General features: G+C 45.3%; 1 protein-coding gene across 2 annotated transcripts in view; it reads left to right on the forward strand.

Annotated features, from left to right (window-relative positions):
• The window catches only part of KIZ (kizuna centrosomal protein), a 113,753-nt gene extending 100,474 nt beyond the window's left edge, over positions 1 to 13,279 (forward strand). Inside the window, exons 12-14 of one of the 2 annotated variants that reach the window (XM_082670498.1) lie at positions 422 to 518; positions 11,401 to 11,444; positions 13,136 to 13,279. In XM_082670498.1, coding sequence (XP_082526624.1) covers positions 422 to 518; positions 11,401 to 11,444; positions 13,136 to 13,242 — 248 coding nt within the window. In that variant the 3' untranslated portion in view covers positions 13,243 to 13,279. The remainder of the gene's footprint in view (positions 1 to 421; positions 519 to 11,400; positions 11,445 to 13,135) is intronic. The other variant, XM_082670500.1, reaches the window with a different exon arrangement.
• The last annotated feature ends 986 nt before the right edge of the window (positions 13,280 to 14,265 follow it).

Below are 14,265 nucleotides of genomic sequence, written 5' to 3' on the forward strand. Positions count from 1 at the left end.
GAAAAAGAGAGGATTTGGCAGAGGGGCTTAAAGGCGGGTGGGCGGTAATGTCATCCAGAGGTGTCAGTTGCTTCTGAGACTGGTTCCCAGTTCCTGTTAGCTCGGTGAGCCAGCGCTGCCCCCGTGTTACAACAACTCGAATTATCCAGAGCTTAGTGCCACGGTGGAGACCCATGTGCTCACACACACATCATGGCCATTTAAAATGGTGCTCTTTGAATGATTTTACTTTTTACGTACTCTGTGTAACTATCACGGGAAGCCGCCCCCTTCCTTTCTGTGTCATTCCCTGCCTCAGAAGCCCCTCGCTTTCTGTGAACAGCTCTTCCTCTGTTGATGTTTGTTTTACAAGTTATCGTGAGGCCGCTTCTGCATTCACTGCGATGGCCACGCTCACTCTCCATGCTTGTGCTTGTCACAGGTTTGAATATTGGCAGCGGTACATTCGAGACAAAGACAACTCACAAGATCTCTTCAGAAGCGAGTTTTTCGTCTAGCGAAGGCAGTCCTTTGTCAAGGTAAAGTTGTGCAAGCCTTTCTGAATAGCGGCAGCAAGACGGGAAATGTCACTCCTCAGGGAATTAAACGCTGGCTGCAGATGATTTTGCTCTGTGACTCGATGGAAGGTTATGGTTTAGGTTTTTGTTTATCTGAAATGACAGTGGAAACTTTAGTCTACCTTTGAAAATATTTGCACCAGAGCCAAGTATTGTTTTGCAGCTGTTGTTTCCTTGGTTTAAGACTCAATTGACACCTCAGTGAACCACAAATTAGCGTCTACAGCTGCTCGCAGTAGGGCTGCTTAGAAACCACACAATGGAGGGTGTCGGAGAGGGCAGAGAGAAAGAGCCAGGCCTTAAAAGAAATAAAGTGGCCTGTTTCTTCTTTCTGAGACCACAGAGATATATACAAGCAATTGCTGGATATTTGTTTTTGTATTCCTCTTTTTTACCAAGTATTTGGGCTGGACTATTCTTTCCCTTTCTGATACCTTCTTGCTTATTTTCCAATGTGAAAATTTCTCTTTTCACATTTGTTAAACTGTAGCACTCCTTGTAAGTTTTTGGAGCAGTGATAAGTGAGTCGTGTGCTAGATTTGTCATCAACATAAAATACTAATCGTGCAATGGCACTGAGTCACTTCGGAAGAATTTGTGGATGGGAGTAGAAGCAATTGTCTGATACATACCTACCTTTCCGCTTTGGGCTAAATAGCATTTAAAACAACACAAGTTTGCCTTTTGTAATAACATTTCCCCTCAAAAGATGTCCTGTAGATGATTGTGTTACATTCGAATTAACTGCTCGCCCTGATGAAATTTTAAAACAGGAACTTTACGTTTGTAATGTCCTGTAAGATAAAATTATTTGTTCAGAAATGTGGTATTTTTACAGTGAAAAAAAATCTCATTTTCATTTCTATTTTGAAAAACACTACAGTATTTTTAGGACCTGGATATATTTAAATGAGATTGGTTTTCTGATATTAAGTTCTTTTAGAAACCTGGTGTGTTCAGTTTTAGGGAATCCACTCATTTAATTTTTAGAAATTATTATCTTTAATATCTTTCATCTCTGTTTTTGAAGGAAGTGAGAGATAATGAATTATGGGACAGGAAGAATATTAAAGTATTATATTTTTATAATTATATTATAAATTCAAGTTCTAGGTCTCCTGAAAGAAATTTTAAAAGATAATAAATTCTACAGGTAGTTTTTAGGGTTTAATGTCACCATTTGGCTTAATAATACATCCCTTTAGGTTTTCAAGATTGTTAGAAGTGTTTATTTTCTTTATATTTTAGAGGCAGTAAAAAAGCCAATTCTTCTTAACCTTTTATGTGTGTGTGTGTGTGTGTGTGTGTGTGTGTGTGTGTGTGTATTCTTGGAGTAATGTTTAAACACATTTAGAAAGCAGTTGGATTCTGTAGAACATTTTCTCAGTCTGATCATTTGACGTTTCACATCTTGCATCTATATTTCATTATAAAATCAAACTCCTTTCCCTTTCAGTTTTAGGCAGGAGCCTTTTGTTATTACTGTTGTTTCTGCATGAAATTAATTTCCTAAATTATAAGTAATCACATCATCCCCTTTCCGGAAAAAAAAAAGAGGCCTTCAGGGGACCCTTGGGTTCTTGACAGTTGATAATAATCCAGAGATGAAAGTTCTGGGCATGGAGTGTGTGGGTTTGGCGCGCTGTTCGCCATGGTTGGTTCTTGTGCTGGGTTTGGTGTTCATACGCCGCCTTAGGCTTTTGAGAGCCCCGGGCTCGCTGTTTGTGCCTGGATTCACTGAAATTTCTTAGAGGCTTACATTTAAGGATCCCACTTACTGCAGTCACTCCTCGTGCTTTATTGCTTTTACAAGTGGTCTCGAAACCCAGTACTTGAGAATAAACGTAACGGTGCAGTGCTGCTGTAGCACTTTTAAAAATTCTTCTTTGCTCTATTTTGTCAGTGAGCTGATGAGCAACCTCAAAAAAAAAAAAAAAAAAAGACCCTGCTGGACCTTAAAAAAAAAAAAAATGGCTTCCTCTGATGTCCTAGAGACAATAATTATGATGTGCTAGTTAAGCCCAAACTACAGCTGAGGGATTTTACTTTAAAGCAGCGGCTTGGGCGCAAAAATGCATTTATAGCTCTTTGTCTGCACCTCATTATGTGTGGGCCTGATTCATTAAGTAATTGGTTTGCAGTTGTTTACATGAGTATTAAGGCCTTCCTTTCAGCCGCCTTTGAGAGATACATTGTGCAAATGTTGCCTGTGATGAATGCAGAATGAGGACCAGAGGGTCCGTCCTATTGGCTAAACAGTGCACTCTGTTGAAAAGCCAGAGAAAGGGATTGGGTGCTGCTTTGCATAGCAATGACTTTCTTAATAAGCGTTACAGATTAATACACACAAGCTATAAAAGATGCAAAGAGATACTCTTAGCACATTTATCCATGCTCATTTCATTGTGATGGTGGTGGGGTCCCCGTGCTTTCATATTCCGTTTTCCAGAGTAGCGGCTTCAGTGCATGAGCCGTAATAGAATCCGATGTTTATTGTATTATAAACCACGGGCAAGTAGGCAGATCGGCAACAGTTTATTATTAAAGATTCTTTCAGTGTAAATCTTTTTCTACCATTGTATTTGCCTCAGCAAAATCATTTTGTGGTTGAGTGGGGATGAAAGGCATAATGTACGAAGGAGTGAGTCCTAATAGGAAGCTGTTCTCTGAGTAAAGACCACTTGTTCCCTTTTGTTGAGAGGTGCATGCCAGAGCTTCCTCTCCTCCGCAAACACTGTCTCGCCCCACCTTCCCCAGGAAGCTGTTTTCACTCTCCCGGATCCATTTAGTCAACAGAGAGCGTATTTTAACCGCCTGCCATGTAACTGCGGTTTACTGCTTGGATTGAGATAACGTTTTACCGAAAGAAAAAGATGTGTGTTTGCAACATAATTGCCTGGGGAAAAGGTAGCAGAAGTCACCCAGCTACCGCACCCTGGCAGGGCCGCTGGTGGCATTTGGTGCCAGCCCTGCAGCCATGGAAGTGGCCAGCGGAGGGCACCAGGCGGCAGCTGCTGCTCTGGTGCCGCCGTCCTGTCTCTTCTTGCCTGATCCTGTGCCGCTTCCCCTGGGATGATAAGGTGATCACAAGGAACGAGTAGTCCAGAGAAATAAAAGTGAGGTTTTTCTGGAAGTCCTTTATGTTCTGGTATAAAAGCCCCGGTCTCTGCCTCTGGTTTAGCAAAGCTACATTCTCCATAAATTGTACCAAAGTAGCAGCTTCCTAAACATTCCACGTTTCTTGTCATAAGCCCGCCTACTTTATTTTTTTCGACACAGCACGAAAGAACAGTCTTTGCTTGATTGGCTGAAGGGAAGGAGTAAAGAAGTTGACCCCTAAAAAATGGCATCTGCTGCAGGGCCCCTGGTTGACCATCAGAGGGCACTCACACTTTGTCAAATTAAAGCTGTCTCAGACCGGTCTGCCTCTTAACACTTAAAATTGAGGATTTACAGGGATTTGTTGGCACACTGATTGGGATTTTTTATTTTCTTTCCGAATTTTTTTTTTTTTTTTTGCCTTGTGCTTTTCAGAAACACCTCTTTTTTGAGGAAAATTCTAGCTGAAGATGCTGTGTGAGACATTTTAATACTGATTTTAGCTTAGTCAAAATCATTAAACTTACAGAATTCAGAGTGTAGAGACCACATCTTCTCATAAGTTAGTTATTCTTTTCAGGCTTATGATAAGACTCTAGAACTGCAAGGGCTCTTCCCTCTGGGGCCCTTCCTCATTGCCCCCGACACCATAGGTCATGTTCTTCGTAGGACCCTCAAAAGCTCATTGCCAAACTTGATGGACGTGGCCTCAGAGCCACAAAAGTTGGGTATGTTTGTTAATGGGCTGTAGATATTTTTTTCTTTCAAAAATATGTTACTGACCATGAGGTTGAGAGTCTGTATTACTAACCTTAGAACATCCCGCGGCTCTGAGGAGCTCCTGTGGCCCACCTCCCTGGGTCCCTGTGCTCGCCCGACAGCCTCCGTCACCCCTCACAGAGCGCGCTGCCTCCTGAGCCCTGGTGTGACTTAATGATGAGTCTCCCAGGAACCATAGGTTTTCCATGCCTCACTTTTGTCTCTACTTGCTGGCCCCACAAAGCAAACCTGAATCCTGGCAGACATCCTTGCCACCTAATTTTGTACTTATGTTGACTGTGTAGCCTATTTCTAGCGATATTATTAGCCTTTTGTTCATATAAAATGAATAGTTGAGGGACTTCCCTGGTGGTCCAGTGGTAAAGAATCTGCCTTCCAATGCGGGGGACGCAGGTTCGATCCCTGGTTGGGGAACGAAGATCCCACATGCCGCAGGGCAGCTAAGCCCACATGCCACGACTACTGAGCTCGCACACTGCAACGGAAAATCCCGCATGTTGCAACTAAGACCTGACACAGCCAAAACTAAAAACAAAATAAAAATTAAAAAATTTTAAAAATTTAATGAATAGTCGACACTTAATTTTGACTCTTTCTCTAGTACCCATGTCAGCAGGATCACATCCTAGGTGTTCACTAGGTGCTGTGCTTAGAATAAAACCTGCTGTTAAGACCCCAGCTGACCATAACTTCTTATGTGTAGCAAGGATGAGAGCAAAAGTGATTTTGATGAGAGTTGCCCTTACCTGTCTGTCCTAATCCCTTATCAATAGCAAGGGAATTTATAAACAGCATCGAAAACTGAGATAGTTTGATGGACAGACAGAGAAGACATGTGACGGAGCCAGTGTGGCAAAATGTTGACAGGGAGCATCTCACTGGTGGGCACATGGTGGTCACTGTGCAGAGGGGGAGGTGCCACACCTCCCAGGACACTGCGCAGAGACGGTGCCCCGTGAATGAGACCAGCAGAGCATGCTCACGCCTTAATTTAATCAGTTATCTGTGGTGTCTTACCTGAAAGTGGTTTGTTTGGAAATAGGACCTCCAGACTAATTGTAAAGTTCTAGGGAAAAAACTAAAACTCTGCTCTCGTGGATTCCAGGAGTCTCCCACGAGCAGGCCGGGGAGGGTGGACTCCCTGGCTTGCTGCCGGGCTTCAGGTGGTGGCAGCGCTTCATGAAGGCCTCGGCAGCCCTGGCCCTGGGCCTCTTCCTGGTTCTGTAAAGCCTGCAGGCTGAGAGAGGTTTTATGTTTTTTAATGGTTGGGAAAAATCCAAAGAAGAATAATGCTGCACGATACCTGAAAGTTATATGAAATTCAAGTTGCAGTGTCTCTGAGTGACGTTTGCTTGTAACAAAGCCACATCCGCTAGTTCACATATTGTCCGTGGCTGTTTTCATGCAGCAGAGTAGAGTAGTTATGACAGACCACAACACCTGAACCACTTACTCACTGGCTCTCTACAGCTCACCTTCGCTGCCTCTGCCTTACACAATGGAGGTGTGACGTCCACGCTGTCTGGGAAGGTCAGGCAGTCGGAGTCCAAGCACATCTAATAGAGCACAGGGACCATGCCCCGTGGCTTATAACCTGAACTCTCGCATCCTTATGCTTTCAGAAGTGCATTTGGTTTGGGTTCTCTCTCATTTATGATAATAGCTAAACAAGTTGGCTCTGTCTACTCCGAGATCGCACACCATCCCCTTTGGCCTTGACTTAGCTTCAGACGTTAGGTGTGACCTGGAGAAAGAAATATTGACCCTACAAGTCACGTGTAATAAAAATCAGCCTCGCACTGCAGTGTCACATCGACTAGCAGAGATGATTTCCCAAAGGGAAAAATACTTCCCCTAAGGGGTGAGGATGGCATCGGAAACACCTGGAAGCATTTTCCACCTTCCTCAGAGTTGAACACATGCGTTTAGTTCTGAAACATGTTTCTGGGAAGACACTTGAACAACCTGATCTGAACTCAGATAGAAGTAAAACCATGCAAATTAAATAATCTAACATCAAATGTTGATCACGTGCCTTTAGGCAAGGTCCTATGCTTAGTGAGGCTCATCTATTCCTTCCACACATATCACTGAGCACCTACTAAGTGCAGAGCACCGGGTACCCCGGGGACTGAAACTCGTACAGTGGCAGCTCTTGTAGAGCTGACAGCCTAAGGGCAGTCACATGTCAGTTAGTGACAGAAATGGCTGTGAAGTAGCAAATTCAGTGAGGACTCGGGGGTTGAGGGTGGGGTGTGGGGGAGGCTACAGCAGGAGGCCCAACGAAGTCTGGGCATCAACCTTGGAGGCGCTGTTCAGGGTTTAGTTCTTTTGCCAAAAGCAATAGGAAGGCATTGAAGAGTTTTCAGCAAGGAGGCAGAGGGATCAGATTTGTGTTTCGAAAGCTCACCCTTGCTGCCGAGTGGAGGGGACAAGGTGGATGTGGTGTCACCAGTTAGGAGGCTGTTAGAAGGTCCAGGCAAGAGATGCTGGTTTGGTCAACAGGCGGTGGCAGTGCATAGGGGACGGGTGAGGACACTTGGAAGTGCTGGGAGGTAAACTTGGCAGGACCTAGGGGCTGATTGGGTATGGGAGGGCAGAGGAATGGTGAGGGGTTGGGAGGGACTCGAGGCTTGGGGTGCCGTTAGCTGAGACAGGAGAAGGGCCCAGGTTTGGTGGAGGAGCTTGAGTTTGGCTGTGGATGGATGTGTTGGCCGTGAGACTCTTTGGAGGCAGCCAAGTTGGAGCCAGCAGGTGAGCCCGGGACATGCATATGGAGCTCAGAGCAGGGGCCAGGCTGTAAGGACCTGGCATGTGCTCGCCTGCCTCTGTGCCCTTGCCTTGGGCCTGGCCTGGAAATCCTTTCCAGCTCTCACAGTAGAGTCCAGGGAGTGCATTGCTTCCTCTGGGATCCTGCAGCCACACCACCACCCACCCCATCATCCACCTGTTCTCTCAGTCCTCCTGCCTGCCTTCTGCTTGTGGTGATCCTGCCGTCTCCCCACAACCCCACGTGGCTCCTACTGTTTAAACGTCAGCTGGCAAACTAGTCTCCCTGCATCTTTACAGCATTGTTATGTCTGCCTACCCACCCTGCACTGAGCCTGGTGTCCTCATGAAGTGGGAGCTGGATAGAGAGTAGACACAACCCACAGTTGTGTTTTGTGTGTGTGTGTGTGTGTGTGTGCATGCACTCTTACAGAAGGTGGACTCAGGTTTACACTGTCAGCAGCCACCTGACTGGCGGCCTCCATGACAGTCAGCACTGGCTGTGGGGCCATCCACTCTTCATGGAGAAATGGCATAGGCCACTAGTTGGTCACATCAGATAAACAGGCACTCACCAAGGAAAGCTGAAAGCGCTTCCTCTAAGATCAGGAACAAGACAAGGATGCCCACTCTTGCCACTTTTATTTAACATAGTATTGGAAATCCCAGCCACAGCAATCAGACAAGAAAAAGAAATAAAAGGAATCCAAATTGGAAAGGAAGAAGTAAAACTGTCACTCTTTGCAGATGACATAGTACTATACATAGAAAACCCTAAAGATGCCACCAGAAAACTACTAGAACGCATCAATGAATTCAGTAAAGTTGAAGGATACAAAATTAATGTACTGAAATTTGTTGCATTTCTATACAATAACAATGAACTATCAGAAAGAAATTAAGAAAACAATCCCATTTACCATTACATCAAAAATTATAAAATGCCTAGGAATAAACCTACCTAAGGAGATAAAAGACCTGTACTCGGAAAACTGTAAGATACTGATGAAAGAAATTGAAGACAATACAAGCATATGGAAAGATATACTGTGTTCATGAATTGGAAGAATTAATATTGTTAAAATGACCATAGTACCCAAGGCAATCTACAGGTTCAGTGCAATCCCTATCAAAATACCAAGGGCATTTTTCACAGAAATAGAACAAATAATTTTGAAATTCATATGGGAACACAGAAGACCCCGAATAACCAAAACAATCTTGAGAAAGAAGAACAGAGCTGAAGGAATCACACTCCCTAACTACAAAGCTACAGTCATCAAAACAGTACATTACTGGCGTAAAAACAGACACATAGATCAATGGAACCGAATAGAGAGCCCAGAAATAAACCCACACATTTATGGTCAGTTAATCTATAGCAAAGGAGGCAAGAATATACAATGGAGAAAAGACCAGTCTTTTCAACAAGTGGTTCTGGAAAAGCTGGACAACCACATGTAAAACAATGAAATTAGAACATTCTCTAAAATATACAAAAATAAACTCAAAATGGATTAAAGACCTCAATGTTAAGACCGGATACTATAAAACTGCAGCGGAAAACAGGCAGAACACACTTTGACATAAATCGTAGCAATATTTTTTTGGATCTGTCTCCTAAAGCAAAGGAAATAAAAGCAAAAGTAAACAAATGGAACCTAATTAAACTTAAAGCTTTTGTACAGCAAAGGAAACCATTGACAACATGAAAAGACAGCCTACAGACTGGGAGAAAATATTTGCTAATGATATGACTGATAAGCAGTTAATATCCAAAATATATGAACAGCTCATACAACTCAGTATCAATAAAACAACCTGATTAAAAAATGGGCAGAAGACCTGAATAGACATTTTTCAAATTTATTGAAGAAGACATAGAGATGGCCAACAAGCTCATGGAAAGATGCTCCACATTGCTAATTATTAGAGAAATGCAAATCAAAACCACAATGAGGTATCACCTCACACCGGTTAGAATGGCCATCATTAAAAAGACCATGAATAACAAGTATTGGCGAGGAGAAAAGGGAACCCTCCGTACACAGTTGGTGGGAATGTAAATTGGTGAAGCCACTGTAGAAAACAGTATGGAGGTCTCTCAAAAAACTAAAAATAGAATTACCATATGACCCAGCAGTTCCACTTCTGGGGTATGTATCTGAAAGAAACGAAAACACTATTTGAAAAGACACATGCACCCCAGTGTTCATAGCAGCACTGTTTACAACAGCTAAGGTATGGGAGCAACCTAAGTGCCCATTAACAGATGAATGGATAAAGAAGATGTGGTACATATATACACAATAGAATACTCCTCAGCCATAAAAAGGAATGAAATTTTGTCATTTGCAACAACATGGGTGGGCTTAGAGGGTATTACACTAAGTGAAATAAGTCGGAGAAAGACAAATGCTGTATGATATCACTTGTATGTGGAACCTAAAAAATACAACAAACTAGTGAGTGTAATAGAAAAAGAAACAGACTCACAGATATAGAGAACACTAATAAGGACCTACTGTATAGCACAGGGAACCCTACTCAATACTCTGTAATGTAATGACTATATGGGAAAAGAATCTAAAAAAGAATGGGTATATGTGTATGTATAAGTGATTGACCTTGCTGTACAGCAGAAACTAACAACGTTATAAATCAACTATACTCCAATAGAAATTAAAAAAAAAAAAAAACAGAACAAACTAGTGGTTACCAGTGCAGGGGGCTGGGGGGTAGGCGAGACAGGGGGAAGGGATTAAGAGGTACGGATACATTGTTCAACACAGGGAGTGCAGCCAGTATTTTACAGTAACTATAAACGGAGTATAGCCTTTGAAAATTGTGAATCATCATGTTGTACACCTGTAACTTATATAATATTGTACATCAACTATATTTCAGTCAAAACAAAGAAACAGCCACCAAGTTTAAAGGGAGCACTGACAGAGCACAGACTGCCTAGAAAATTATGCCTTCATGGAGCTTGTTTTACTGAAAAAAAAAATGTAAATTATGGCAGCTATGGCAAAAGGCAGATTTTCAAACCATAGGTTAGCCAGACTTGAGCCAAAGTGACAGAGATGTGTTCCCAGGGTTTCTTGCATCTGCCGAGAGAGCAGCAGTGCTTCTGCACGATGCGTCCTCGTCTTTTCTCAGCGCTCTTCCCACCTAAAGGCTGGAATCTGCCTTCACGGAGTAATCTGCAAATGTAAATGGAAGGGAAAACTTCAACGGGAGTATGAGAAAAATGTCAAGCCATACACAAGTGACTGTTTCTTTTTTAACATCTCGTTGACCATTTAGGATGAACTTTAAAGAATTTAAGTGTAATAAGAAACTGGAATGGTACTCCGAGAGGGGACTTCCATGCGCATGACAATTGCGAAAGCTCTGGAGAAGGTGACGCAGATGGACACAGTCTCCCGCAGAGCCAGTTTCTCGGTCCAGTGGGTTTAGTAAGCGAGTCACCCGGTGTTAGATGCATCCCTGGACACTTGCACTTTCGTGTGTGTGACACTCAGAAACCTAAACACAGGTGACAAGATTCTTGCGTTTTTCTCTACCACGAGTTAATACCCTTAATTAAGCAAACAGTTATTTTGAACTCCTTGTTAAGCAGTTGAGAATCGTATCGCTGGCTTGACAAAGGTAAGTGTTGTAACCTCCTGGCCGACTTCTCCCTGTTCCTCAGACCCTCTGCTTTCAGCTTAGCTGGCAGTGCTGCGCTTTGCCTGCTCGGTGCGTGCCAGGGCCTGCCTCCTGCCCTGGCGGCCTCCCCAGTGAGCGCCCAGCGTGCAGCCCAATGCGCCCGGGACCCTCCCACCAGAGCATCCGCAGGGCTTTTTGCTTTTAAAACTGCATGGCACAGGGAGATCAGCTCCGTGCTTTGTGACCACCTAGAGGGGTGGGATAGGGAGGGTGGGAGGGAGGGAGATGCAAGAGGGAAGAGATATGGGAACATATGTATATGTATAACTGATTCACTTTGTTATAAAGCAGAAACTAACACACCGTTGTAAAGCAATTATACTCCAATAAAGATGTTAAAAAAAAAATCTTGGGGAGTAAATGTAAACCTTCTGGCCTCCCAGTGAGTAATGTGTGCTTCTTCCCTAATGCGCTCCTTGTAAAACTATTAGTCTGATTGTCTTTATTTTTTCAGGACTTAGGTTCTTTCTTTATTTTCCAGGCATGAAAACAAAAAGAAACTAGCTACCAATTTAAAGTCTAAAGGTAAGAGAAATAACCAGAGACCAGACTCTCATTTTGTGTTTTAGCTAAAAGGGTGGTTTGTGACGTGTGGTGTCAGGCACGCTTGGGGGCGGGCGGAGGCGCCTGCCTGTGCTCACGGGCCCTGCAGCTCTCCTGGGGGAGGACTGGGGGCTTCTGAGAGCACGGGTGCCAGGGTCCGTGGTGCCCAGCGCTTTAATCTGCAGGTATGACTTTGCAGGGGATCCTGGCCTCCCCCCCCCGCACCCCCCCACTGCCATGTCTTCCACATGAAACGTCCTCACCTCTGTCCCCTCACTGCCACTGCCCGCAGGTACCTGCTGCTCTGACCTGAGGGCTCCTGCGGTAGCCCTCCCCCGCCCCTCCCCCAGCCCTGGCTTCTGAATCCTCATCCAGACGTCTGCCTGCTGGGGAAGCAGGGCCAGCGCCCCCGCCACCTGCAGGGTAGAGTCTGGAACGTCCCCTTGTGGTCTGGCCCGGCCCCTGCTCCCAGCCCTGTTCCTCCGAGGTCGCGTCCTCTCCTCGGTGGATCCAGCCGCAGCCAGCCTTCCCTGTGCTCCGCCCTCGTACCTCTGTGCCTTCGCTCACACCCTTCCTTCTCTGTGACATTCCTGTCCCTTTTCCTCTGCCTAGGGAGCTCCTATGTATCCCTCAACACCCTCCTTCCACACTGGCAGTGGCGTATCCCCTGCCGAGCTTGGGCCACCCCTACTCCTGCCTCTGAAACCCTGTTCCCAGCCGGTCCAGTGGGACTTGGGGCTTGAGCACCCTCTGCCGCCATGATCGGGCCATGTACTTACCCTCTCTCAGCCTTGGTAAAACAGAAGTGTTTGTACTCACCTCGCCAGGTTGGTGCGAGGATTAGATGGGGTCACATCTCAGGAGTCATCGCGGCGGTGGCAGGCTGTGCCTTGTAGATACGGGGGTCGCAGGGGCGGTCAGTGTCACAGGCGGTGGGCCCACCACACCCTGGCACTCCAGGCCGAGCCTGCAGCCTCCCTGTCGGGCAGCTTGTGGCTCCCCCCGGGGGATTTTCTCTGGCCACAGGAGCCAGGAGCTCCAGGGAGTCGACGCCTGGTTGAGAACAACCCCCAGCCACTGAAGGGTGGGAGTTGGTGGATAAATAACCCCACTTCCTTGCTGGCTTTTGGGGCCATCTGAGGAGCGTTCTGCGGTCTCTCTGAGGCCCCGGCAGGACTGACCCCAGCGGTCCACTGCCAGCCCTGCTCCTGGTTAACACCCGCTCCGCCCCCCATCCTGCCCAGGGTCACCTCCCAAATGAACTGCGTGTACCCACGCCCTCGTCTCAGCGCAGACCTCACTGCTGTTCCTCCACCGTGTCCCTGTGCTGAGGAACAGAGGGAGCTCACGGCGAGGAGCAGTCAGGCAAGCTGTTAGCGGGCCTGGTAGAGCACCCAGCCGCCCTGCCCCCATGTTCACCCTGGTTACAGATTCCCATCCTACAGTGGAGAGTTGGGCAGAAGGGAGGAGCAAGTGTTCTGCCATGAGTTCCCATCGCAGCACGTGGAGCACGCAGAAGCGAGTCGTTGCTGCAACACTGGCCTGCGCCCCGGGCCTGTCCGCTCAGGTGCACCACGCAGGGCCCCCAGGAGGCTCTTTGCGGGCCACGGCTGATTAAGCCGAGCTAATCAGACTGCAGAGATGCTGAGCGGCTGTCTGGTTTTCTCTTCCAGCCTTCTGGGGCGAGTCTGACGACAGTAACTCAGAGATCGAAGCTGCCTTACGTCCTAGAAACCATGACACGTCCACCGATGATTTTGATGATTTTTATGACTCATAAGCTGTAACATCTGTTAGAAATAAAGTCTTTAAACAAACTAAACCCCTGTGTTCAGATGTGACGTTCAAAATAAACGTGGCCCTTTAAGTTTTCTAATTGTTTAATATGACAAGTTGGGACCATATTGTTATTCCAGTGAAATGTCATGACATAACTATGAACTGGCATATTTGCTTTTACGTGTTATCAAAAAGCACAGTGATGAATACAATGCCCATCAAAATCCAGGTGGTTTCTTTGTAGAAATTGGCAAGCTAATTCTAAAATTCATATGGAAATTCAGGGGACCCAGAATAGCCAAAACAGTCTTGGAAAAAGTTGGAGGACTCGCACTTCGCAGTTTTGCAACTTACTAAAATGCTGCAGTAATTAAGACGGTGTGGTACTGCATGAAATATTGATTTATATGTAATCTAGAATTGATGATCCAGAAATAAACTCTCACATTCATGGTCAGTTAATTTTCAGTAATGGTGCCAAGACCATTCAGTGGGGAAAGAATGGTATTTTCAACAGATGATGCTGGGATGACTGGACAGCCTCACGCAAAAGAATGCAGTTGGATCCCTACCTCACACTGTGTACAAACAGTAACCCAAAATGGGTCAAGGACCTCAGTGTAAGAGCTGAACAATCAAACTCTGAGAAGGAAACACGGGTAAAAACCCTTGTGACCTCGAATTAGGCAGTGGTTTCTTAGATAAGACACCCAAAGCACTAACAACAGAGAAAAACACTTGTCAAGGTCATAAAAATACAGAACAGTCACAGATCAGAGGAGACAAAGGGGATGTGACAACTCAGTGAAATGGTGGGACCCTGGGTTGGATCCTTGAACCAGAAAAAAGGAAAATTTGGTGAAATCCAAATAAAGTCTAGAGTTTAGTTGATAGTAATGGCCAGTGTTGGTTTCTAAGTTCTGACAAATGCACCACAGAAATGTGAGATAAGAGGAATGTACCATTAGGGGAAACAAACTGGGTGAAAGGTACATAAGAACTCTCTGCATTATCTTTGCAGGTT

This window comes from Grampus griseus (assembly GCF_964374135.1).
Source record: "Grampus griseus genome assembly, chromosome: 14".
In the NCBI taxonomy this organism is placed as follows: domain Eukaryota; kingdom Metazoa; phylum Chordata; class Mammalia; order Artiodactyla; family Delphinidae; genus Grampus; species Grampus griseus.